The sequence below is a fragment of the Lynx canadensis genome, chromosome B2 (genome assembly GCF_007474595.2).
Source record: "Lynx canadensis isolate LIC74 chromosome B2, mLynCan4.pri.v2, whole genome shotgun sequence".
In the NCBI taxonomy this organism is placed as follows: Eukaryota; Metazoa; Chordata; class Mammalia; order Carnivora; family Felidae; genus Lynx; species Lynx canadensis.
This window is the reverse complement of record NC_044307.1, coordinates 42,481,253-42,508,208: the sequence shown is the minus strand read 5'-3', so window position 1 is coordinate 42,508,208 and position 26,956 is coordinate 42,481,253. Positions and strand designations below refer to the sequence as shown.

Sequence of the window (26,956 nt, the reverse complement as noted above, 5' to 3'; positions counted from 1 at the left end):
CAACATTTAAAATACAGGAGCTCCTGGGTGGCTCAGTGGGTTAAGTGTCTACCTTCAGCTCAGGTCATGATCTCCTGGTTGGTGGGTTTGAGCCCTACCACTGGCTCTCTGCTGTCGGCGGGGAGCCCTCTTCAGATCCTCCGTCCCCCTCTCTCTTGCCCCTACCCCCCACAAAAAATAAATAAAAACTTAAACAAACATTTAAGATACAGAATCCAGCCCTCTCACTACCCTCGCCTTCCTAGTGGGTGTGTGTACTCCAGGATGGGAACGAGGGTCAGGGTTTAAGATTTGAGGTTCACTAGGTCTGGGCTTGGTCGTCTCAGACTAATTTCTCGGGCCCTCCCCTACCCTTTGCTCTGGGCAGGTCTCTGACCTTGGGGGCATCTGTATACGGTTAGGGCGGCAGGGGTGGGGAGGAAGAGTCGTGGGGGGGGGGGAGGGGGGCCTTCCAAGTCTGATTAAAGGCTCCCCTGTACCGGAAACCGCAGATTCCTACACGGTTGATATCCCCCAACTAGGGCCGCACCAGCACCTGTCCCTGCCTGGCGGCGTGGCGCGTGGGAAACGCGCAGACCCGCCCACTGCGCTGGAGGCCCGCCTCCGCTCCCGCAGTCCGGTTGGGGAGGGGGGGGGGGGGGGGGGGGGGGACGGAAATCCCCCGGCCCGGGTCCCCCCCTCGTGGCCTCCTTACTTCGGGGCTGGGGCCGGGTCACACCGGCCTCTTGCCGGGCGGGAGACGGGCTGCAACGGGCTACCCCGGGGCTTACCGCCCGCACTCCGCGGCCTGCTCCGTCCTCCTCGCGCCGCGCCACTCCGCCACTCCGGGGCGAACGAGCCGGCCGCAGGGAAGGCCGGGAGCAGGCGAGAGAAAAGGTGCCCGTGACCCCAGAGGGGAACGAGGTTAGGGGACCACGGGCTGAAGCCCCCTTCCCCAGGTCGCCTTCCCGAGAGGGGCGAGCACGTGCTCTGATTTTGAGGCCGCCAAGAGGAAGCAGATGGTGCCGAGAGGGGTGGGGAGGCGGGGGTCTGGCGGAAGGTCCCGCGGGGCTGGAGTGGGGGCGCATAGCTCTGGCGTCACTTCTTCCCAGGGGCCGAACTTCAGACTGGTGTGGGGACCGTATGGGGATCCTGAGAGGGGCCCGCATCCCTCACTATCTCCGCACCCCCCAACCTAGGGCCTAAGACTCGCGGAGGGAGGGAGGTGGGAGGGAGGACTGTTGCTTGGGAACAATAAGCAAATTACCCGGAGGCTGAAAGCAAATGAATCGGACACCTCTGATCTGACCCCTTAGGGGCTGCTCTTTGGGGAGGAGGAAATAATGAGGTGAATGCCCATGGTCACCTCCACCCCCAACCGCCCAGATCTCTTAAAAGGCACAGTGCCCCTCAGGGGAAGCATTTTGCTCTGCTCCCTGGGTGGCTGCCGGCAGGGCCCCTTAGCAAACAAATCTCCCTCTTCCCACGCCGCTAGGTGAGCAGTCTCGGACCTGGCCCGAGGAAGTTTTCCTTCTTACCTTGAGCTGGCCGGCCAGACCTCTAAATCGGACCCAGGACTGCTGGGTCACGGGGTGACATACTGAAGTTACGCAAGAGAAACGATCTCCAGGAGATGAGGACTGCAGGACAATGGAATAGGAAGCAAAAGGGAGCCGGGAGTGGTTTTCCCCTCCCACCCCTGGCCACGTTAGACTGTTTTTCAGTGTAGGAGCATGGGTGACACAATTTTCAATGGTATCCCACGAATTCAAATGAGCAGATATTTATTGAGCAACTGCTGCGTGCTGGGCTTTGGGGCAAGACTGACCAAATCAAGGTTCTATTATTTGAAGGAAAATCCTGAGTCTGAAGGACAGACTGTCTGGGTTAAAATCCCCTCTCAGATAAGTTGTCAGTTATCCATGGGTGAGGACTGTCCCTCACTGGAACTCAGGTTCCCATTTGCCCGGGATGGGGGTGGGGGAGCAGAGTCACTCCCCTCATCCCCTCCCTTCCCTTCCCAGCCCGGATGAGATTAGGAAAGGTGTCTTGGAAGGAGGAGTGCAGGGTCGAGTAAGATCAGTTTTCTGCTAGATGCTGGGTATCCTTCCAGTCATTCCTGTTGGGAGTGGGGAGGCATTCCTGGTCAGACCCCTCTTTGTGCTCAGTCCCCCACCGCATCTTCTGCACAGTGGGTAGGCTGTGCTCAGTGGTGGTGCCAGGACTGTCTTGCTCCAAAAGAATGGCTTTTGATGACACAGCCAATATCAGGGATCGCAGCCTCATTTTGGGGGAGCTAGCCTCTCCCTCCTCTCCTGGCCAGCCACTCTGGAGACCTCCTCAGCATCGGGCGGGCGGCTCTGGCTGAGGATGAACAACAGACAGCCCAGCAAAGCTTCTCGAACATCCTGCGAGCCCAGGCGGCGGGCCAGTCGGCGCAGGAGGGGCAGGAGGGTGCCGGGGGCCAGGCGGGTGGCAGGAAGCAGCAAGCGGGACATCAGGGTTCGAAGCAGCAGTGGGAGCAGTGGAGCCGGCATGGCTGGGTCAGCGACTGCGAAAGCAATCCAGACTCTAAGCTTGCCCCTTTCCTGCTCCCTCCTCACCTGGCAAAAACTGGGGTGGGCAGGTGTCCCCCCACTCCAGTGTATACCCGCATGCTCCCCCCACTTCAATTCCTGGGCCATTTTTGCTTCCCAGAAGCCCTTTCTCTTGGCAAGGTAGCTGGGGCAGGAAGGTTCTTACCACAGTGCAGATGGAGACATTGAACCAAGGCAAGAGCAAAACTGAGGCTAGGACCCGCAATTTGCCCTTCCCAGTCTCCAGGGGCTCCTCTAGTTCCCTAGACACACACGCACACCCCCCCCACCCCTCCTCAAGCACATCCTCAGTCTCAACCCAGCAGGAGTTCTTCCCTAGGCAATTGTAAATTTTCCTCCGAGGCCCCTTGATCCACCCAGACCTGACACTTCCTACCTTCCCAATCCCCCCCAACCCCACCGGGCAGCAGCTCTCACCAGTCAGAACTGTTGCTCAGAATCAGTCTCTGGCTGAATTTGCCTGCAGGGGCACAGCCTCCCTGGACCCTACACGGCGGCCCCACCCAGTTCAGCCCCACCCTAGGACCGCTTGCCTGGGTGGGGGGATTAACGAAGAGACAGCTGTGTTCTGGCACCTGGTGTTGAGGGCAGGGGGCAGCTGGCTCGGAAGAAGTAGAAGGAGCACATGCAGGAATTTTTCCTGCTGGGTGTAGACTTCAGAGTTGGAACCCAGACTGTGCTTTCTAAGGGTGTGACTGTCGGCGCATTGATTTTTCTGGTCTCTAGTCCCCTCCACTGTTGTCTCAGTAACTGGGAGTACCTGGAATGGAAAGATGTAAGAGATCCATTTGCCCAAACCTCAGAAGTGGGAAGGCTGCAGCCCAGACACGCCAGGCATGCTATAGCAGGGAGTGACCGAAACAGGGAGAACAGGACGGCAGGACGTGGGCAAGCACCGGGGGTAGAGGAGTGAGGTCACAGTCCATCTGACAGTTGGACACAGCTAGGTGGCACTCCCACCCACTTTAGGACCCTCTTCACTCACTTTTGCCCAAGATGAAATGAAGTTTCATGAGCTAGCGAAATACAGAGACAACCTGGGTTTGTTTTGTTTTTGAATACCACATCCTCCTACTTCATAAAATGGGTACACGTTTTGCCTTTCTGGACCCAGAAGAGATAATGGCCATGAAAGCATTTTGTAAACTTCACAGCTTTGGGAACAGTTATCGTCATTCCATCACCAGCCTCCATTAGCATCATCACCATCTCTAAAACCACCGAAGGCCTTGAAGAAAGAAAACCTCAATGTCAGAAAGGCCCTCCCACTTCTGCCCGGAGGAAGCAGGGAGAGGAGCTCAAGTTCAGATTTATGGTTCAGTCTTCCTCTCCTTCCAGTTGCTGCCTGAGGAGATGTGCTGGTCATGTGTCATCCTTGGGCCATGGGCCGACACATGTGCCAATCCTGTGAGCTCATGACCTCACTCACTTCTTACTGCCATTATCTGGAGGCTGCTTTTAGACAAACAGGCTTGAGCAATGGAATGCAGAAAAGGGCCACAGTGAGGGGCACCTGGGTGGCTCAGTCGGTCAAGCATCCAACTCCTGGTCAAGTCACGGTCTCATGGTTGGTGAGTTCGAGCCCCACGTGGGGCTCCACACTGAGCGTGCAGAGCCTGCTTGAGATTCTCTCCTTCTCTCTCTGCACCCCTCCCTGCCCCAAATAAATAAATAAACTTAAAACAAAAGGGCCACAGCGACCACTTGGCTGAATACAGACAGGTCTATCAGGCCACCCACCCTGAAATATCCATAGGCCCTAACTGACCCATAACAACTAGGCACAGGTACCAAAACAGGGAAAACTCCCTGTCACCATACCTCCTCACTTTCCCTCCCACTGCCTTGTTGTAGATAGCCCCTCCTCTGCTGTCCGGCCAGATGCTCCCTTGCGGTGTGTTCACTAAACTTCTCTCCCCTTCGTTCTGCCTCAGGTGAGTTATTTCACTGCCTGCACCACCGGCTTCCACCCAATCATCACTCCACATTTGGGGGCCTCCGTCTGATCAAGAGACACCCCATTTAGGCACCACACACTCTGCAGGAGAGCTATTATAACCATTGTACAGATGAAGAAACCGAGGTTCAGAGTGGTTCCCTTAGCCAGAGTCCTACCACAGATAAATGGCCTGATCTCCCCCCAAACCTGCCCCTCCTTCAGGCTTGCCCATCCCTGTAAGTGACAACTGCAACTTTCTAGTTCCTCTGGCCGAAATCTTGGACGTTATCTTGACTTCTCTCTTCCCGTCACAGTTCACTACCCATATTAGTAAATTCTGGCACCTCTACTTTCAAAATATCCAGAATCTCACCACCTCTCACTGATGTCACCATGACTACCCTTATCTGAGCATTCATCATTTCTCACCTGAATTACTGCAGTCGCCTCCTAACTGGTGGTTCCTGATTCTCTTTTCCACACAGTGACCAGGAAGATTTTTATGAAATATGGCTCAGGGGTGCGTGGGTGGCCCAGTTGGTTAAGCATCCAACTCTTGATCTCAGCTTAGGTCTTGATCTCAGGGTCATGGGTTCAAGCCCCGCATGGGCTTTGCGCTGTTTTAAGTACATTTGTGCTTGAAACGAAACAAAAAAAAAACCCCGTAAATCAGATCCTGTCTTCTTTCTGCACAAACGGTCCAGTGGCTCCCATCTCAGAGTTAAAGCCAAAGGCTTTAATTGCAACCTACAAAGCCTTGGGTGGTCTGACCTCACCTAACTTCCTGACTCAACTTCTATCCTTGTTTCTCTCATTCTGCTCCAGCCACACTGGTCTCCTTGCTGCTCCTTAACTGTGCCAGATATGGTTCTGCCTCAGGCCCTTTGCACCCACTCTTCTCCTTCCCACAAGGCTCTTTCTCCAGGTATCCACATGGGGCTCTAGCTCACTTCTTTCAAGTTTTTGCCCATATGGCACCTATCCATCCTGTTTAAAATTACACCCCTTTCATCCCATCTCCTCTGTCCCCTCTCTATCCAAATCTCTGTTTTACTTGTCTCCAGCAAATCATTTTCTGACCTGCTATATTTTATTTTACTTCCTTATCTTACTGATTATCTGCTGCCCCCACCCCCACCCCAGAGAACGTAGGGACTTACATCTGTTTGTCTGCTGGTGGTCCCCAGTGCTTGGCAATAAACTTTCAATGTAAAGAATGAATTAATGAAGGTTCTGTGATGGGTCCCAAACTCAGACCTGCTTGTCCAGAGCCTGTGCTGCTGAGCCCCAGAGCTCCTTTGATCTGCATACACTCTTAGGATGTGAGACCCTGTTTGCCATGGAAGCTGGAGAGAGTCTTTCAGAGAGGCGAACCAATCACATGAACCCAAGGGAAAGGAGTCAGACCTGATGGTTCCCTCTGGGAACCTTCGAAGTATGCAATTTTGAGGGAACCATGAGTCCCAACCAAGCACTGACCCGCATAAGCAGAAATTGATGACCTCAAGTAAGTCACGCTTCCCCTCCAACCTCAGTTGCTACAGCTGTGAGATCCTTGGACCTTGGACCTGGAGTCAGATGCCTGTCCCATCCCTGTCCCATCCCTCATCCTTGTCCTCGTCCCTTCCCCTATCCCCCCGCTCCCTTCTCCGCCCCCCCCCCAGCATAGTGAGGGACTCTTGGACCTAGACCAGTGAGGCAAGTAAGGGAAACAGGATGTTGTCTCTGGTAACAATGGGGAACCTCAGAGGTGGGGGGGGGGGCGGTGAAAAGGGAGGTGGGGGAGGGGCAGCAGCTGCCAGGACCTGGGTCTAGTCTTAGTTTACTCTCTACTCCCTAACCCCCTGGGATTAACTCCCCTGTCCACCTCCTTCCCACCTTCACCTGGATTAATCCTTCCCTATGCCCATCAGCCTGCCCCAGACATTTTCTCCAAGGCAGAAAAGGAGGGGCACTGCTAAGGATTTCCTCAGCCTTTCCTGGAAAGATAACCATCCTCTCTGGCAACAGAGCTACCACAGAGCAATTCCTCCCAGTTCCTGATTTAGCCTTGTGTAATGGATCCTGCCTGCACCACCCTCACCTCTGCCCCCCACCCTCTGCTGTTGGGAAGAGGCCAGAAACTTTGAGGAAACTGGCCAAACCTCCTGTTCCTTAAAGTCAATTAAAAAAAATAAAACAGGATCTGAGGGCCAACTTGTGAAGTTTGTGACCCCTGGAGTCCTCCTCCCTGGTCTTCTTCCCAGAGCCTCAGGGGTCTCTAGAATGCTTTTGGGTAATTGGGGCCCTTCGTGTCAACCACAAGCACCGAAGTGCCAGTGACCGTGTGCCAGGCCTGTGTCAGTTGCTGCCGAGGACACGGGACAGATCCACGGAGAGTCAGCAGATAGTGTGAGACAAGCATCTGGGTAGAACGGGTGGGGGTGGGGGGGCGGTGAGAGTTGCAATATAGTTAGTTTTTTTTTTAAGTAATCTCTACACCCAACATGGGGCTTGAACTCACAACCCCGAGATCAAGAGTCTCACGCTTCACCGACTGAGCCAGCCAGGCACCCCATAATAGCTAATGGGTTCTTGGGAGACCAGGGACCGCGGGGCCTTCTGTTCTTCCCACACCTTTCCGCTTGTCCCCATGCAGGGGTCCACAGCACTCCACTACATGACCTCCTCTGCCACGGCCTGCACAGAGAGGTGAAGAATGGATTTACATGCTGGCTCTGGGACCCTCTGTCAGGGCCTCTGGGGACGCCTGAGCGGACTGTGCACTGCACAAGTGGGGATGGGGATAACACCGTCTGGAGCTGTGCTGTGTGGTGGCCCCCTTCTCTAACACGGGAATTGTCACCACTCCTGCCTCTGACAGGATGGAGACATGGGAGAACATAGTCCAGAACTGGCTCTCATGGTCCGGTAAACAAGAGTTTCCTTCCTTTCATCATTTGGGTTTTACCTCCCAGTACACCCTATGTCTGAGGCCAGGGCAGCTGGCTGCTTCTTGAAGGTCTGCTAGGGGGCACCCTGATGTTCACGACCAGCCACTGAGAGTGGGTGCTGGGCCTCAGTTAAAGCTTGAAAAATCGATGGAGTTTTCAAGTCTCCTTCGGGCCCCGGCCCCTGGCTCTGTCATCTTTCACTGTCCTGTTGCTCCTCTGGGGGATCAGCACTGGCCTGGAGCCTCCCCATTTGTGGGAAGTTGAAGGCAGTGCCCACCCCCAAACAGGTGTTCTAAAGAGAAGCCAGGGGCGCCTCATCAAGGGCAGGGGTGCTGAGGGTGCAGGTGCTGAAGAGCAGGTGTGGAGGCCAGTCAGGGGTGGGGAGTGTCGGGGTTGGTGGGGGGGAAGGGCAGAGCACCAGCCTGGCACTGGGAGTTCAGCCCTGTTACTTAGCACAGCTCCTCTTGGCTTGTGACAATAGTCACTCAACTGTCTGAGTGGGGCCGTTGTGAGGATCTGAGGCCTGGGAGAAAGTTTCGGGTACTTGCAGCACCATTGAGGTAAGAGATTATGCACTTGGGAGGGGACAGTCCCACGACCCATGACCCATGACCACCGTCCGTTCTTCTGCCCACCAATTCCAGGCCAGGATAGGCTCATGACCAGGCAGCCAGGTAGGAGGACACATACTAGACATGCTTCTCAGGCATGGAGAAATGGGTCAGGGAGTTGAGCGTTGCCGGAAAGAGTAGAGCTGACAGGTGGGACCCTACCCTATCCGCAAGAACAGTTGCTGTGGCCAGGGGGAAGGCGGCCCAGAGAGGAGCCTGTACAGAATGCAGCCCATTGTCCCCGCTGAAACAACTGTCACTCTCCCCAGACTCAGCTGACAGGACCTAAGGTGGGGGGTGTGAGCTGCACCCCTCTGGTAACGCCTCACAGGGAAGTCAGCTGTTGGCACAGGACAGCTGCTCCCTGGGCAGCAGGAAGGAGGGGTGGGCACCAAGAGGCAGGAGTAGGAGGTAGGGAAGGACATGCCTGGCATATTTGATGGGTGGAGGGACAGCAGCAAAACCCACAAACCCCAGGCATAAGTCTAACAAAGACTGAGTGAGACCCTAACGGTGAAAGCAAGCACCATTTTTACAGAGGGACCAAAAAAAGAAGACCTGAACATACGGATTAATGTGCCCGGTAACAATGGTCAGGAGAGCATCAGGTTACACAAATGTTAGTTCTCCCCCAAATTAATCTGGAAATTCAGTGTGATTCCAATTAAGATCCCAACAGTGTTGGTTGCTTCCCTTTCTGGAATTGAGTAAGCTGATCAAAAAATGTATATGGAAGGGGCGCCTGGGGGGCTCAGTCTCTGAAGAATCTGACTTCAGCTCAGGTCATGATCTCACAGTTTATGGGCTTGAGCCCCACGTCGGGCTTTGTGCTGACAGCTCGGAGCCTGGAGCCTGCTTCGGATTCTGTGTCTCCCCCTCTCGCTGCTCCTCCCCCGCTTGCACTCTGTCTCAGTCTCTCAAAAATGAATAAAAGTTAAAAAAAATTTTCTTAAATGCATGTGGAAGAAAAAAGGACCAAGGAGAAAACGAAGGACAAGGATACCAATCTGGCCCTACAGATACTACTCTGGCCAATCTAATAATAGGGAATTAAAACGGTGTGGCAAAATGGCAAACATTAGACACAGTGGCTAAGGAACAGAATAGAGAATTAGAAAACAGACCCCAGAGTATATGGGGCAGAGGGGGAGTTTCTGCTCAGAGGAGAAGGGACAGGGTTGGAGCCCAGGGTCGGAAATGGGGCTGGGACAGTTGGCCCTCCATGAGGGAAAGATAAGTGTTGACCTGTCGGGTTGTACCAACTACAGGAAATATATCCCAGTAGCATCAGAGATCTGAATGTGGAAAGTACAACTATATAATATAGGAGCTGATCTTTAGGAATTTGGGATAGTAGATGCTTATTTGTGTCATAGATTTTTATAAACTTTTTGTGTTGTCTTCACAATTATACAAAAGTAGAGATAATAGTATGACGAACTCCCACGTATCAGTCACCCAGCTTCAATAATAATTCAAAACTTTCAATTAACACAAGACACTCACAACAAAATGACAAGACCGTCCCTCCCAGACTGGGAGAAGACATTTGCAACCCACATACCTGGAAACGATTTGGTATCCATCATAAACAAAATACTTCTATAATCAATAAGGAAAACAGCACCAACACCAAGGAAACAGCAATAACAACAAGGAAAATGAACAAAGGTCATGAGCAGGTCATTTCCTGGAAAGGAGACACAAGTGACCCATACGTGTGAAAGTTACTTATCTACACCAGCATAGGGGGAACTGCAAACGGTATCTGAAAGGGTTACCGTTCTGCATCTCTGAGAAGTAGATGAAGAGAGAGCTAATAGGCACATTTTTTTTATTTATTTTTTATTAAAAATTTTTTTTAATTTTTTTTTAACATTTATTATTTTTGAGACAGAGAGAGACAGAGCATGAACGGGGGAGGGGCAGAGAGAGAGTGAGGCACAGAATTGGAAGCAGGCTCCAGGCTCTGAGCCACCAGCCCAGAGCCTGACGCGGGGCTTGAACCCATGGACCGTGAGATCGTGACCTGAGCTGAAGTCGGATGCTCAACCGACTGAGCCACCCAGGCGCCCCTAAAATTTTTTTTTAAATGTTTATTTTTGAGAAAGAGAGAGAGAGACAGAGACAGAGAGTGAGTCGGGGGAGGGCAGAGGGAGAGGGAGACACAGAATCCGCAAGCAGAATCCAGGCTCCGAGCTGTCATCGCAGAGCCCGACGAGGGGCTCGGACCCCACGAACTGCGGAGATCATGACCCGAACTGAAGTCGGTACGCTCAAACCGACTGAGGCCACCCAGGCGCCCTGGCACCATCATTTTAGAAGGCCACTTTGGCAATATCTGGTGAAGCTGGAAACGCACATTTCCCTGGAATCCAGCAGTCCTACTTCCAGGTGGATACTCTAGAGAAATCTCCACAAATGTGCACAGGGAGATGTGTGCAAGGATATCCGTTGATGCTTTTTTGCAACAACAACAACAACAAAACACACAGAAACAACCCAATGTCCACCAATAGGAGAACAGAAAAGTCAACTTTGGAGCACCTGGCTGGCTGGCTGGCCAGGTCAGTGGAACATGGGACCCTTGATCTTGGGGTTATGAGTTCGTGCCCCACATCGGGTGTAGAGATTACCTGAAATCTTTCAGGGGCCCTGGGGCGGCTCAAGAGCTGGATGTTCTTGCTTTCCTCTTGGGTCACGATCTCACAGTTTGTGAGATTGAGCCCCATGTCTGGCTCTGCACACGTGGCGTGGAGCCTATTTGGGATTCTCTCTCTCCCTCTCTCTCTGCCCCTACGCCCCTCTCTCTTTCTCTCTCTAAAAAAAAAAAAAAAAGTAAAAAAAATCTCTTTTTAATATTTATTTTATTTTGGGGGGAGGGGAGGGGCAGAGAGAGAGGGAGACACAGAATCCAAGCAGGCTCCAGGCTCTGAGTTGTCAACACAGAGCCTGACGCGGGGCTCGAACCCATGAACCTTGAGATCGTGACCTGAGCTGAAGTCTGACGCTTAACCAACTGAGCCACCCAGGTGCCCGAAATCTTTGTTTTTTTTTTAAAAAAAGAAAAGAAAAATCACCTTCATCATAAAATGGAATACCATACAACAGATACAATGAGTGCACTAACTCTCATGTATCAACAGGGATAAGTGTCAAAACATGATGTTGAATAAGATAAAGCCAAGTGGAAAAATGTTATGAGCCAAATTATATAATTTATGTAAATATTTTATTTTATTTTATTTTAAATGTTTATGTATTTTGAGAGAGAGAAATAGAGTAGGGGAGGGGCAGAGAGAGAGGGACACACACACACAATCCCAAGCAGGCTCCACGATGTCAGTGCGGAACCTGATGTGGGGCTCGATCCCATGAACCGTGAGATCATCACCTGAGCCAAAATAAACTGACTGAGCCACCCAGGTGCCCCCTATGTAAAAATTTTAAATATATGAGCATTAGTATATATTTTTGTAGATACATACCTATGTAAAAATATAGGAGCAGGGGCGCCTGGGTGGCTCAGTCGGTTAAGCGTCTGACTTCGGCTCAGGTCATGATCTCACAGTTCGTGAGTTCGAGCCCCGCGTCGGGCTCTGAGCTGACAGCTCAGAGCCTGGAGCCTGCTTCACATTCTGTGTCTCCTTCTCTCTCTGCCCCTTCCCTGCTTATGCTGTGTCTCTCTCTGTCTCAAAAATAAATAAACATTAAAAAAATTTTAAAAAATATAGGAGCATCTGGGTGGCTTAGTGGGTTAAGTGTCTGACTTCTGCTCAGGTCATGATCTCACGGCTGGTGAGTTCAAACCCCGCGTTGGGCTCTTTGCTGACAGCTCAGAGCCTGGAGCTTGCTTTGGATTCTGTCTGTCTGTCTGTCTTTCTCTCTCCTATCTCTCTGTCTCTCAAAAATAAATAAGTGTTAAAAAATTAAAAGGGGCGCCTGGGTGGCGCAGTCGGTTAAGCGTCCGACTTCAGCCAGGTCACGATCTCGCGGTCCGTGAGTTCGAGCCCCGCGTCAGGCTCTGGGCTGATGGCTCAGAGCCTGGAGCCTGTTTCCGATTCTGTGTCTCCCTCTCTCTCTGCCCCTCCCCCGTTCACGCTCTGTCTCTCTGTCCCAAAAATAAATAAACGTTGAAGGAAAAAAAAAAATTAAAAAAAAAAAATAAAAAAAAAAAGATGTATCACGAGATTAATGTTTCGTGCTTGCTGACACAACATCCACTCTACAGTAGCTGGATCAAGGAGTCCTTTTACCTTTCAAGTCTTATTTAAGAAATACAGACGTGGGGGCGCCTGGGTGACTCAGTCAATTGAGCGTCTGACTTCGGCTCAGGTCATGATCTCAAGGTTTGTGAGTTCGAGCCCACATCAGGCTCCACACTCACAGGGCGGGGCTTGCTTGGGATTCTCTCTCTCTATCATAATAAAGAAATAAACTTAAAAAAAAAAGAGAGAGAAAAATACAGGTATGCCTGGGTGGTTCCATCAGTTGAGCGTCTGACTCTTGATGTTGGCTTGGGTCACGATCTCATGGATCATGAGATCAAGCATGAAGCCTGCTTGGGGTTCTCTTTCTCCCTCTCTCTCTCTGCGCCTCTTCTGTGTGCGTGCTCTCTCTCTCTCTCTCTCTCAAAATAAATAAATAAATATTAAAAAAAGGAACATCTGTGATTCATGGGAAGAGGTCCAGATATTAACAGTAATAGGTGTTTGCTTCACAGGCGCATTTACTAAAGTTGGAACAGTACAGAGATTAGCACGGCCCCTGGGAAAGATGATATGTGAAATCCTGAAAACAAAATCAACATTAATAGAAGTTAGGAAGAATTAAAAAATTTTTATTTTATTTGAGAGAGAGAGACACACACACCACACACACACACACACACAGAGTGTGAGTGGGGGAGGGACAGAGGGAGAGGGAGACACAGAATCCGAAGCAGGCTCCAGGCTCTGAGCTGTCCGCACAGAGCTTGATGTGGGGCTCGAACTCATGGACCATGAGATCATGACCTGAGCTGAAGTCGGACACTTAACTGACTGAGCCACCCAGGTGCCCTGAAGTTTGGAAGGATTTGATTCCAACCCTCGTGGAGGACTTTGAGGGGTTCGAGACTTCGGAGAGGAGGAAGTAGCTGTGGATGTGGTGGAAAGAACAAGAGAACTAGAATCAGAAGTGGAGCCTGAAGACGGGACCGAATTGCTACAAGCTCATGTCAGAACATGAACAAATGAGGAGCTGCTTCTGATGGATGAGCACAGAAAGTGTTGTTGTTTTTTTTTTTAAGTTTATTTATATTTGAGAGAGAGAGAGAGTGCGTGGGGGAGGAGCAGAGAGAGAGAGGGAGAGAGAGAACCCAAGCAGGCTCCACATTGTCAGCACAGAGCCCGACGTGGGGCTTGAACTCAGGAACCATGAGATCATGACCTGAGCCAAAGCCAGACATTTAACCAACTCAGCCACCCGGGCGCCCCTGAAAAAGTGGTTTCTTGAGACAGAAGCTGCTCCTGGTGGAGAGGCTGTGAAGACTGATGAACTGACAACAGAAGTTTTAGAATTTTATGTAAATATAATTGATAAAGCCACGGCAGGATGTGAGAGGACCGACTCCAGTTTTGAAAGAAGCTCTACCGCGGGGAAAATGCTATCACACAGCAGCACATGCTGCAATCATTCGTGAAAGGAAGAGTCAATGGATGTGGCAAACTTGACTGTTGTCTTATTTTAAGAAACTGCCACAGCCACCATAACCCTCAAGCCTCCAGCACCCTGATCAGTCAGCAGCCATCAGCAAGGAAGCAGGACCCTCCACCGGCAGAAAGATTGATTTGCTGAAAGCTCAGATGAAGGTTAGCATTCCTTTTTAGCGATAAATTAGGGTTTTTTTTAAATTTTTTAAACATTTATTTTTGAGAGACAAAGAGAGACAGAGCATGAGTGGGGAAGGGGCAGAGGGAGGGAGACACAGAATCCGAAGCAGGCTCCGGGCTCTGAGCTGTCAGCACAGAGCCTGACGTGGGGCTTGAACTCACAGACCGCTAGATCGTGACCTGAGCTGAAGTCAGATGCTCAACCGACTGAGCCACCCAGGCACCCCAGCAATAATTAGTTTTTAATTAAGATATGCACATTGTAGGGTGCCTGGGTGGCTATGTCGGTTTAGCGTCCGACTCTTGGTTTTGGCTCAGGTCCTGATCTCACCGTTTGTGTGTTTGAGCCCCACGTCGGGCTCTGCGATGACAGTGCAGAGCCTGCTTGGGATTCTCTCTCTGTCTCTCTCTCTCTCTCTCTCTCTCTCAATAAATAAATAAATAAACTTCATTTTTTAAATTAAAAAGATTTATTTAGACATAATGCTATTGCACACTTATGAGACTACAGTATAGTGCAAACCTAACTTTTATACGCACTGGGAAACCAAAAAATTCATTTCACTCACTTTATTGCAATACTTGCTTTGTTGTAGTGTTTGGAACTGAACCCACACTATCTCTAAGGTACGCCTGAGTTGGTCTCTCCAACCTCTTAGGCTTTTTCTCTGGATTTCCCTAACTCTCTTCACCTTTCTCCCTCTTTTTTTTAAGTTTATTTATTTATTTTGAGAGAGACAGATAGAGTGTGAGCAGGGGAGAGGCAGAAAGAGAGGGAGAGAGGGAGAATCCCAAGCAGGGTCTGTCGGCAGAGGCCGACATGGGGTTCGAACCCATGAACCTGTGAGATCATGACCTGAGATGAAATCAAGAGTCGGAAGTTTAACCAAAGGAAACACCCAGGCCCCCAGCATTTTTTTCCCTCTCTTTCTCTCCCTGCCTCCCCACAAGTTTCTGGACCCCAAGCAGTAAAGGCAGTGTGGGCTGGCAGCAGGGAGCATGGTGCTCGGAGTGCCTCTTGCTTCTGGCTGTTCTCCGGGGGTGTCCTTCTTTCTACACTCAGTCTCTCCTTGGGTGTCCAGAAATGGCCCCTTTCTGCCCTCCCTTCCTTCTCTGGCTCCCTTAGGCAGGAATTGGTGCTTTGTGCCAGGGATGAGGCTGGCATCAGGGACGCAGCAATAGGACAGGCACAGGAGACAGGTCAGGGGAACCCAACAACGTGGAGGTGACCTTGCCACGCCCCCCCCCCATGGCATTCCAGGGGAGCAAAGCCTGTGCCCTGAGCCACAGACCCAGAGGGCCACCAGACCTCTCTTTATCTCCTCCTGTCCTCTGTGAATCCAAGAGGAGAGCCCCACCCACTTCCTTCCTCTCCCTTGCACCCACCTCTCTCAGTGAGGGAATTCTGAAAATATGAGGGAAGGCACTGGAAACCCAGCCTAAAGGTTCTTGGAAGACCTGGAAGGCTGGGTTTGGGGAATGCACATCTCCAATACCACTGAAGGTAAATCCATGTGAGTTATGGCAAAATAGATGTAGTGAAACTCTGTGTCATTCAACCGAAGGCTTGATTCTGTTTGAATCTGATAACACAAATGTCAAAGAACAGAAAATATGGGCATGGTTCTTTTGTAAAGAGCTACATTTTAAACACGTTTCCATCTTTGAGATAGATAAATAGATATCTACACAAAAATCCACCTACAGGGGCGCCTGGGTGGCGCAGTCGGTTAAGCATCCGACTTCAGCCAGGTCACGATCTCGCGGTCCGTGAGTTCGAGCCCCGCGTCAGGCTCTGGGCTGATGGCTCAGAGCCTGGAGCACGTTTCTGATTCTGTGTCTCCCTCTCTCTCTGCCCCTGCCCCGTTCATGCTCTGTCTCTCTCTGTCCCAAAAAAACAAACAAACAAAAAAAAAAACACACAAAAAAAAACGTTGAAAAAAAAATTAAAAAAAAAAAAATCCACCTACAGAATTCCCATTAGAGTTAGAATCATTCCAGGAGAGGATGGTTGTGTGATTGGGTCAGTTTTATTCGAAGAGGGCAGCTTTGAGACCGAGTGATACTAATATATATTATTTAATAGGGACACAATATGGGGTGGTGGTTAAGCAAATAGGCTCCACTCAGGGTTCGAATCCCAGCCCTTCTGCCTCCATTGTGGAATCTTAGGCAAATAAGTCATTAACGGCTCCGGGCCTCAGTTTACCTTTCTGTGAAATAGAGCCAATTTAGAATGAAAAGGCTTTTACTACTGGTTAGATATTAGAACAGCGCCTGGTATAGAGAACATGCTCAGTGAATGGTAGCACTCTTGTTTTTTTCATAATGTACCCACATCTCATATTCATTGGTCCTTATAATTTTCCCTGGAGTGTTCTCTTCCCTAGACAGATGAAAAAAACTGAGGTTCAGCGAGGACCTCGGTGACAGTCGGAAGAGGGTGCGGGGAAGACAGTCGAGGTAGAGAAGTTTGCACCTCAGACCCAGGAGGGTTCTAATTCCCCGCACGGCCAGGTTGGCCCCACAGGAGGCGTCCTTGGTGGAGAGCTTTGGACGTTCGAAATAGGGAGTGAGCACGTTAGCTAGGACACCCATTCATTTCCCTCCTCAACAAACATAGTTAGTGTTCCTGCGAAGGCACTTGAAATACCTTGAAATAAGTCAGTGAAAGACAGCCCTGCCACCGGCTGTCAGTAAGGCACCCAGAGAGTAAACAGGAAATTACAATAAGGAGAGACGATTGTGCTGCCAGGGAAAAGCGCCTGGCGCCTGAGGAGTCCAGGGCGCCTGGCCAGCGTGGCCTGGGGAGCAGGGCGTGGAAGCTCTCTTAGAAGGCCTCCCACAAGACTGGCCGAGCTTGAAGCCAGCTGAGGTCTAGGCGAGGGCGGGGGTTCGGAGAGGAAACAGGAAGAGAAGGCAGAGGCCGAAGGTGCGCTGGGGGCAGAGGGCGACCCTGCTGCAGGGAGGAGGAACAGAATCCAGATGAGGAAGAGCCTGAGCCAAGATGGAGGTCAAACAGCGGGGTGAATTCAGGAAATGTCCGGTGCGCGCGAGGCGGGGGCTGGAAACAGTGCTTGGGCGAGTCTGGGTGGTTCTGACTAGCTGGTGCCACCAAGGGAAAGAGGGACAGCAGACTCACTCTGGGGGACGGGTTGAGGAAGCCAAGTTTCCAACAAGGCGAAGGTGCTTCTGCAAGACCCACGGGACCTGGAGGCTCACGTCTCTGGCAGGAGCGTGTGCAGCGGTTAACCTCGGGCAGCGTGGGAGAAATGTGGCGCATTGGGCGAGAGAATGAGGCTGCAGAGGCGACGGGCAGGAGGGGCACCTCCGGCGGACCTGCCTGTGGAGACAGAATAAACGCAAGGAGAAATGCGAGGGGTGTGAAAGTGCAGCGATAGACTCCCAAAAGGGAGATTTAACAAATTGCAAAAAAAAAAAAAAAGAAAAAAAAGAAATTTATTTTGTAAATAAATGCACCCACAGATACAAACACACAAAGGCATTGAGAAACAGGAAGTGGTTATCCTGGGAAGTAGGCTGAAACGTGAATTTTGGTTTTCTTCTGTGTGCTTTTCTCTATTTTCCATGTTCTAATGAGAGTATGTAATCCTGGGGGGCGTCTGGATGGCTCAGTCGGTTAAGCATCCACCTTCTGCTCAGGTACCAATCTCTTGGTTGGAGCCCCAACCCTGGCTTCGCACTGATAGCTCAGAGCTTGTTGGGATTCTCTCTCTCTCTCTCTCTCTCTCTCTCTCTCTCTCTCTCTCTCTCAATGTCTCTCCTGCACACGCATGCTCTTTCTCTCAAAAATAAACAAACATTAAAAAAAAAAAAAGAATATGTAATCCCAGAAGTCAAAGGACACAATAAATGTTATTTACAATAAGAAAAGTCTTTATGGGGCGCCTGGGTGGCGCAGTCGGCTAAGCGTCCGACTTCAGCCAGGTCACGATCTCGCGGTCCGTGAGTTCGAGCCCCGCGTCGGGCTCTGGGCTGATGGCTCAGAGCCTGGAGCCTGTTTCCGATTCTGTGTCTCCCTCTCTCTCTGCCCCTCCCCCGTTCATGCTCTGTCTCTCTCTGTCCCAAAAATAAATAAACGTTGAAGAAAAAAAAAAAAAAAGAAGAGTCTTTATAGAGCCAGATGTCACCAAGAGGTCAAATGTCACCAGGATGAATGAGGAACTAGAGGGGTTTGGGGACGTGGCTCTGAGAGGGGACAGGTGGCCTGAGGAAAGCAGTTCTGCTGGAGTGAAAGGGAGGAATGGGGTCCGTGTGGCAGGCATTAAAACCCAGTGGAGGGGTGCCTGGGTGGCTCAGTCAGTTAAGCGTCCGAATTCAGCTCAGGTTATGATCTTGTGGTTCACAAATTCAAGCTCTGGGTCGGGCTCTGTACTGACAGCTCAGAGCCTGGAGTTGCTTTAGATTCTGTGTCTCTGGCTCTCTCTGCCCCTCTGCCTCTCACGCTCTGTCTCTCTGTCTGTCTGTCTCTCTCTCTCTCTCTCAAAGGTAAATAAATAAACATTAGGGGAAAAAAAAAACAGTGGAAAGACAAATGACAAACAAAGGGAAATATTCGCAGCCCCTATGGCAGAACAAAGACAAATCTTCCTAAAATATAAATAGCTCCTAGACTTGTATAAGGAAAAACACAAAAGCCTAGTATAAAATGGACAAAGAATATACAGAGGCAGCTCACAGAAAATGAAATGCTAGCAAAACGGGAGTCTTAGCTCAGTTTCAACTTGCAATAAGAAAAATGCAAATTATGAGGACACTGAGAAACAATTTTGTTTCTACCAGATTAGAGATATGTAAAAGTTTTACCACATACCGTGTTGATGTGGGGAGATACACACTCTCTTATATTGCTGGTGGCAGTATAAATTCCCCCGATATGGAGGGAGCTTAATATATATAATGAATTACTGATGTATATGCTTTTTTTAAATTTTGCTTTTAAGATTTATTCATTTTTAAGAGACAGAAAAAGCATGAATGGGGAAGGGGTAGAGAGAGAGGGAGACACAGAATCCAAAGCAGGCTCCAGGGTCTGAGCCATCAGCACAGAGCCCGAAGCGGGGCTCGAAATCACGGACCTCCAAATCATGACCTGAGCTGAAGTCGAATGCTTAACCAACTGAGCCACCCAGGCGCCCCTGATGTATATACTTTTTAACTTAATATCCCACTTTTAGAAACGTATCTTCTAGAAATATCTGCATTATATGAAACGCCATGTGTGGTGTCATTCATTGTAGCATTGGTTATAATAGTTGAAGATTGGGAACAACTGTCAGGAAAGAACAGACAAGTCAATGTCAAGACTTCACTACATAGTGAGATCCTATGCCTCTATAAAAAAATCATACAGAAGCTCTCTGTGCACCAATAGAAAAATACCTCCAAGGTATCTATTTTAATTACTTTAAAAAATAAACTATTTTTTAAAGTTTATTTTATTATTTATCTCTGAGGGGGAGGGGCAGAGAGAGAGGGAGACAGAGGATCTGGGCTCTGCATTGACAGCAGCGAGCTTGATGTGGGGCTCCATTCACGAACAGTGAGATCATGACTTGAGCCGAAGTCGGACACTTAACTGACTGAGCCACTCAGGCGCCCCACCTATTTATTTGAGAATAGTTTTACATTTACAGAGAAATTGTGAAGATAGTACAGACTATTTCTGTATCCCCCACACCCAATTCCCCCTATAATTAGCATCTGACCTTAGGATAGAACGTTCGGTACAATTAAGGAACTGATATTGATACATTAGTATTAACTGAAACCCATACTTTATTCAGATTTCCCTAGCTTTTACCTAGTGTCCCTTTTCTGTGCCAGGGTCCCATCCAGGAGACCACATGACACTTAGTTGTCTTTTTCTCCTTAGGTTCCTCCTGGCTCTGTGTCTCAGACTTTCCTTGTTTTGGTGACCTTGACAGTTTTGAGGAATCCCGGGCAGGTGTTTTGCAAAATGTCCCTCAGGTGAGATTTGTCTGTTTTTCTCATGATTAGACTGGGGTTTTAGGGTTGGGGGGAAAGAAACCAAAGAAGTAAAAAGCCATTCCTGTTGATGCTGACCTTGATCAGCTGCCTGAAGTTGTGTTTGTCAGGTTTCTCTACCATAAAGTTACTCTTTCCTCCCACTTTTCATACTGCCCTCCTTGGAAGGAAGTCACTAGGTGCTGCCCACACTTAAGGGGTGGGCAATCACACTCCACCTTTGACATACTCTCATCGTTGTGTTCTTTGTTTTTGCTATTATTTTGAGCATTTCCTTACTTTCTGGCACAAGACGCGTTGGGCTCATCTTATACCTTTCCTGCACCAGCCCTAGAATCAGACATTTCTCCCACAAGCCCCAGTTCTGTTTATTGGTGAATGGTATTAGAAACCAAGTACTGGGCACTTGGTGTGCTCATTGCTACTGGAGTGTTGTTGCTTTGGGCCCTCTCAGCCTGCAGAGGAAGGAAATGCGTGTGTGTATACTGACCCCAGTATACACACGTATCTATAAATATATTGTATGTAATCATCTGTATCTATGTTAAGCCAAACATGAATTCATATTGATATCTCCAAGTCTGATCTATGACCACATGGATCATCTAGCCTCTTTTCCTGGCTTATCTGTAATATTCCCAGGACAATAATTTTTTTTTTTTTTTAAGAGAAAAAGGAGGGTGCAGGGGCACTTGGGTGACTCAGTCAGTTGAGCGTCCGACTTCGGCTCAGGTCATGATCTCGAGGTCTCTGAGTTTGGGCTCCGCGTCGGGCTCCGTGCTGACAGCTCAGAGCCTGGAGCCTGCTTTGGATTCTGGGTCTCCCTCGTTCTCTGCCCCTCCCCCACTCATGCTCTGTCTCTCTGTCAAAAATAAATAAACATTAAAAAAATTTTTAAGAAAAAAAGGAGGGTGCAGACTGATGAGTATACCAGGCTACCTTTTGTGCAAAGAGGGTAGAAAAATAAAATATGTTTGGGGGCACCTGGGTGGCTCAGTCAGTTAAACATCCGACTCTTGGTTTCGGCTCAGGTCATGATCTCAACGGTTTGTGAGTTCGAGCCCCACATCTGGCTCCGTGCTGACGGCTCAGAGTCTGGAGCCTGCTTCGGATCCTATGTCTCCCTCTCTCTCTGTCCCACCCCTGCTCATGTTCTGTCTCTCTTCGTCTTTCAAAATTGAATACATGTTTAAAAAAAAAATTTTTTTTAATGGTTAAGATGGGAAAGTTTATATTCTGTTGAAACCATCATTTAAAAAATGTACAAAAAAGTTACCGTGTTCATTTTGCTTTACTGTTTTCCACTCAGCATATTTTCAGAATCTTATAGCCGTGGCTGTGTGGTGTCCAGTCCACTGCTCCTGTTATGTGGTAGTCCAGTTTTTCTAGCACATTCTATTTTTTAAATTCAGAAATAATTGACATGTGACATTATATTATATTAGTTTATATACATTATAAACATTATATTAGTTTACATACAAATATGATTCCATTTTTTTTTCTTGTGTTGAGAACTTTTAAGAACTCTTTGGGCAGGGCACCTGGATGGTTCAGCAAATGCAACATCTGACTTTTGATCTTAGTGTTGTGACTTCGCCCCACGTTGGGTGTAGAGATTACTTAAAAATGAAATCTTAAAAAAAAAAAAAAGAACTATTCTCCTAACAACTTTCAAACATACAACCGTATTATTAACTATAGTCACAAAGCTGTACATAACTGGAAATTTATACCTTTTGACCCTCTTCACCCATTTTGCACACACCCCCATCCCCACCAATCTGTTCTTTATGTGTATGAGTTAGATTTTTTGCTTTTGGCTTTGTTTTTGTTGTTTTTTTTTTTTTAAGATTCTACACATAAGTGAGATCATACATATTTGTCTGTCTTTGTCTGACTTATTTTACTCAGTATAATGCCCTCAAAGCCCATCCATGTTGTTGCAAACTGCAAGATTTCTGGCCCACTTTAGACTCCGCTTTCTCAGAAACCAGAAGACAAAGCTATGGTGCTATTCTGAGGGACTGGAGAAGTCGGGCTGAGGGGGTTCCTCTGATGTGGCCTCATCCTTGCAGAAAAACTGGAAGCCGTGGAGGGGGGCCTGAAGGAAATGGGGGCAGCAGCTGCAGAGAATGGCAGTTAGTCATCAAGATGTGAAATCTAGATTGCCACATGGCCTCGATCAAGGTCACCCAGCCTGAGCTGTGCAGGTTGCAGGCAGCATGGGCCAGGGCCCTTCCCCAGCCAAACCCTACCACCCCGTTCCGTGCACAGAGGAAGCTAGCTACACTGAAGGCCAGGGGAGAAGAACAGAAAGTGTAGTTACAGATCCTTGAGAGACAGCAAGGACAAAGTGGGAATGACCTTCCAGGGCATTAGGCTGAGAGAGCAGGCAAATGAAGTTGAGCTGGGATCAAGTCCAAAGGGACTGGAGAAACAGGGGGCAGGCCAGACAGGCCTGGCTGTAGCTGGGGGGGGGCACTTCTGTTTCAGAGTCTGGATGTGGGAGAATGTGACGCATGCACGCTTGCGTATGTGTTAGATGCGTGTGTTCATTAGATGCATTTATCACATGTATGCTAATTCATTTCACTTCTCGAATGCTAGGCAGCCGCCATGTGGTGCAACTCTGGGCGTGCCTCACACCATCTAGGTGAATGACACTCCCTCTGATTGGTCGGCACACAAACTACATGTGGGGCTCCTTCATCTAAAAGTGATGATGATGATGAGTTTACCACCCGGGGAGCACTCACTGCTCACCAAGCACTGAGCACACTTTGATCTCTGTTGTCCACCCGACACCCCCTGAGAGGTAGCCAGGGGCACCCCTGTTAAAAAGAAAACCACGGGCCCCTCATGGAGTCACTTATGTTAAGGCCCCACATCAGCAAACCAAGACTAATACCTGACTTAACTGCAGTTTCAACCCCTCCCAGGAATGTGACCTTTAATCAGTCAACCTGGAATTTCTTGGGCAGCGCTAGGAAATGTACAGATAGACTGCTTCCGTTCCCTTTGCCTGAAACAATACACTGCTAATAATTTCCCTTTCCCGCTTCCTCTCTGCCTTTGCAAACCTTTCTTTTTCTACAGCTGGACGGAGCTTTTTTCTGTTTGCTGGGTGGGACGTTGCCTGATTCATGAATTATTCAATAAAGCCAGTTCGATCTTTCCAACCACTCAGTTGAATTTTGGTTGTTTAACAGATTTGGCGGCTGCGGCAGACCCCGAAGAAGACTGTGGATAGGCGCGGTAGCTGCGAACCCCTTTTTGAGTTCACTGTCTTTCTCACCGTTTCCCAGGGCTGTGGGTAAGTCCCTCTCAGTTGGGAACCGGACTTTCTTTGCGATGAGTTCCTGATCTAACTGGCTTCCCGGTCCAGGGCTTAGTGGGTCAGTTTGAGTTGGCAAGCTGAGGCTGTAGCCCTTGGTTCAGTCTTCAGTTCCCCAGTGGTTTGGAACTGCTCGCCCCAGATGGAGACTGAGGTCTGCCTGTGGAGTCCACACTGGAATTGCTGGCAGTGTGCAGAGTCTTCTATGGGCTGGTCCGCAGTGACTTCTAAACCCTTGTTCTTGGTTCTGTCCTCAGATTCCACGCGGGGAGCTGCTGGTGGCAGCTGTGTTTCTCCATTTGTATGGAATCAGTCTGCAGTCCCCATTCTTTGAGGTCGGGTTGTCCTTTCCCCGCCCCCTAGTTCTTTGGGTACTGCTGCGGCCACGGTCGGTTTCCTTGGTTTCTGTGGCTTTCTGTTAGTGTACCCACAAGGTAAGGTGTAATTGCTGATGGGGATCTTGGAAGCCAAAAAGCCACAAAAATTGGTGGGCATGGGTCAAGCATTTAAGAGTTGTTAGAGTGCGAAGAGTGCCACCTGACCCAAAGACGCCCGTGTTAGGATAAGTTGGCCACAGAATGGGTTAGATTGACACTAAGTCATCTACCAACCTCAAGAAAATTTTCGCGTGGGGCATCTGGGTGGCTCCGTCTGTTAAGTGTCCGACTTTGGCTCAGGTCACAATCTCAGGGTTCGTGAGTTTGAGTCCCGCGTTAGCCTCTCTGCTGTCAGCACAGAGCCTGCTTCAGATCCTCTCCCGCCCCCCCTCCCCCCCCCCTATCTCTCTCTCAAAAATAAATAAACATTTAGGGCGCCTGAGTGGCTCAGTCAGTTAAGCATCCAGCTCTTGATTTTGTCTCCAGTCATGATCTCATGGTTTGTGGGTTCGAGTCCCGCAGTGGGCTCCGTGCTGATGCGCGGCATCCTGATGCATGGCGTCGGCTGGAGATTCTTTCTCTCTCCTCTCTCTCTCTGCCCCTCCCCGACTCTCTATCTCAAAATAAATAATAAATAAACAAGTAAATAAACATTTAAAAAAAGAGACAATTTCTGTGCAATGAGGTGAAACACTGAAACACCACACAAACCCAATTCCATGTGCATCTTTCTTAGGTATTAATCTGGCTTCGAGAAACCCAGAAGCTTAATGAAAAAAGCAAACAAACAATAAAAATAAGTAAATAGGGGCGCCTGGGTGGCGCAGTCGGTTAAGCGTCCGACTTCAACCAGGTCACGATCTCGCGGTCCGTGAGTTCGAGCCCCGCGTCAGGCTCCGGGCTGATGGCTCAGAGCCTGGAGCCTGTTTCCGACTCTGTGTCTCCCTCTCTCTCTGTCCCTCCCCCGTTCATGCTCTGTCTCTCTCTGTCCCAAAAATAAATAAACGTTGAAAAAAATTAAAAAAAAATAAGTAAATAAATAATAAAGATGGGATCCTTAATTTTTACAGAGTCAGGTGTACCACCTTCCAGCGCACCTGCTTATTTTATGTCTAAGAACTTCGGTTCTGGAAGCTATAGATATTTACACAAATGGCAAAATCTTACTAAGCTTGATTTGCGTTCTGAGGAACTTGGCTTCATAACCCTCGGGTGTCGATCCCCAAAATAAGGCCAAAGTGAGTTGTACTTCATTTACAGCTAGATCTGGCTGGACAGAAATGTAGGTTAAACTCCTTTACCAGCCCTCAGGGGAATTACAGTGGCCATTAGGAAGAATGTTCCAATCAGATAAGATCATTTAAGAAGTACAGGTAAAAACAAAGGCTTCAAAATTGCAAAACCAGCTTTATTGAAACTTTCGGTGCAAAAAAGCTGATAAAAAAATTACGAAGACACAGAAGTAATACAAATGACTGTAAGACTGTCCTAATTCTTACTGCCTCCCCCTCCCTCTATCCTTTACTCAAAGATTCCTTCTAGTTATCCTCTGTCTGAATTGCCTTTACACTACATGACTGGAGACAAAAGTCCACCGGTTTAATCACTTTACAGACACCACCATATCTGTTCTCAAAGGAGCCCCCCCTACTCCCCCTTGAGCCTCTCCCAGAGCTGATGCGACTCTGTGGAAATCTTCTGGTAAACTGTTACATTGTTCCCTGAGACAGCCAAAGGAAAACTAAAATTAAAAGCCAAACAAAGCCTTGCCAAATTCTAGTAAATATCAGAGCTATACTCTCTCCACTTTAAGCCCCACTCAGAACCTTAGGATGGGATCCTGGAAAAACTGATGGAAGCTGGCTAGAAGGCTGTTTCCTGTCAGTGAAATGTACCCACGAAGAAAGAAACTAACAAACATTTCACCATAGGTGGGTGGATATGTCAGTCCTCCACATTCAGGCTACAGCCCAGTTCTTCAGAAGAGGGATTAAAGGCAACTGTCCTTATCTTACAAATCTTTACAAAACTAGACTTGCAGCTCTAAAGGCAATTCAAAGTTCACCTATTTCTTTACTAATTCCCAAACCTCCCCTATCTCAAGCGGCTCGCAAATGATTGACTTTACAAAGCCAAAGTCCTTCTTGGAGGAATTTGCATTCTCTTCCTGGGACTTTGAGATAAAAATATTAAAAGTACAAACCTCAGGGAAGCCATTCTTTCCCCCTCTTTAAAAAAAATGTTTAATAATGTCCTGGGGTGCCTAGGTGGCTCAGTCGGTTAAGCATCCGACTTCAGCTCAGGTCATGATCTCGCAGTTTGTGGGTTCGAGCCCCACATTGGGCTCTGTGCTGACAGCTCAGAGCCTGGAGCCTGCTTCCAATTCTGTGTCTCCCTCTCTCTGTGTCCCTCCCCTGCTCATATTCTGTCTCTGTCTCTCAATAATAAATAAACATTAAAAAATTTTTTTTAGAAATTAATAATGTCTTAATTCTAGAAGTCTGTATGGCTTAATTCCCTTCACTTATTTTGCCCAAAGTAATTCTTACCAGAAGTAGAATGAAAGGGAGAAAGGCAATTAGAAGTTTTTTAGTTTAATTAAAAAAACTTTTTTATTTGAGAGACAGCCATCTGGAGAGAGAGAGAGAGAGAGAGAGAGAGAGAGAGAGAGAGAATCTTAAGCAGGTTCCATAGTCAGCTTGGAGCCTGATGAGGGGCTTGATCCCACAACCATAAGATCACGACCTGAGCCAAAATCAAGAGTCAGAAGCTCAACTGACTGAGCCACCCAGGCACCACAGGCCATTTGAAATTTACATGAATGGGGGCGCTTGGGTGGTTCAGTCAGTTAAATGTCTGACTTCGGCTCAGGTCATGATCTCGCAGTTTGTGGGTTCAAGCCCCGCATTGGGCTCTCTGCTGTCAGCACAGAGCCCGCTTCAGATCCTCTGTCTCCCTCTTTCTCTGCCCCTCCCCCTTGTTGCTCTGTCTCTCTCTCTCAAAAATAAATGTGAAAAAAAAGAAACTTAGACGAATGAAAAGTCATGTGTTTTCTTCCACAAATATTAGTAGAAAAATCTTTAGCAATCTGAGCAAGCCACCTGAACTTATTTCATCTGCCAGAAAAAGTTTGGATCTAACTGTTCTTTTATAAACTAGTGGGTTTTGTATTTTCATGCCTGTCTCGTGGCTAAAAATTTTAAAACAATAATTGTAAAGTCTCTGTTTATATGTTTATTGTAGATAGGTGACATTTTCTACTTCTGTATGGAATTGCTAGAATTAATTTGCGAGGGCTTCT

General features: G+C 48.8%; 1 protein-coding gene, 1 long non-coding RNA gene and 1 other non-coding gene across 3 annotated transcripts; 2 read left to right on the top strand and 1 right to left on the bottom strand.

The window, feature by feature from the left end:
• Positions 1-2,187: 2,187 nt before the first annotated feature.
• Positions 2,188-2,516, bottom strand: MYMX (myomixer, myoblast fusion factor). The gene has a single exon (XM_030314560.1). It carries the CDS (start codon positions 2,514-2,516, stop codon positions 2,262-2,264), a length of 255 nt encoding a protein of 84 aa, XP_030170420.1. The 3' UTR covers positions 2,188-2,261.
• A 10,251-nt stretch (positions 2,517-12,767) lies between these two features.
• On the top strand, positions 12,768-12,870 carry LOC115515129. The gene has a single exon (XR_003969184.1). It is a non-coding gene; the product is annotated as a U6 spliceosomal RNA (small nuclear RNA).
• A 3,957-nt stretch (positions 12,871-16,827) lies between these two features.
• On the top strand, positions 16,828-23,262 carry LOC115513993. Its single transcript, XR_004343691.1, has 3 exons — positions 16,828-16,978; positions 19,829-19,923; positions 23,154-23,262. It is a non-coding gene; the product is annotated as an uncharacterized LOC115513993 (long non-coding RNA).
• The last annotated feature ends 3,694 nt before the right edge of the window (positions 23,263-26,956 follow it).

Bases quoted from the DNA above. Each gene is read 5' to 3' on its own strand.
- MYMX (XM_030314560.1), bottom strand. From the start codon at position 2,516: ATGCCGGCTCCACTGCTCCCACTGCTGCTTCGAACCCTGATGTCCCGC.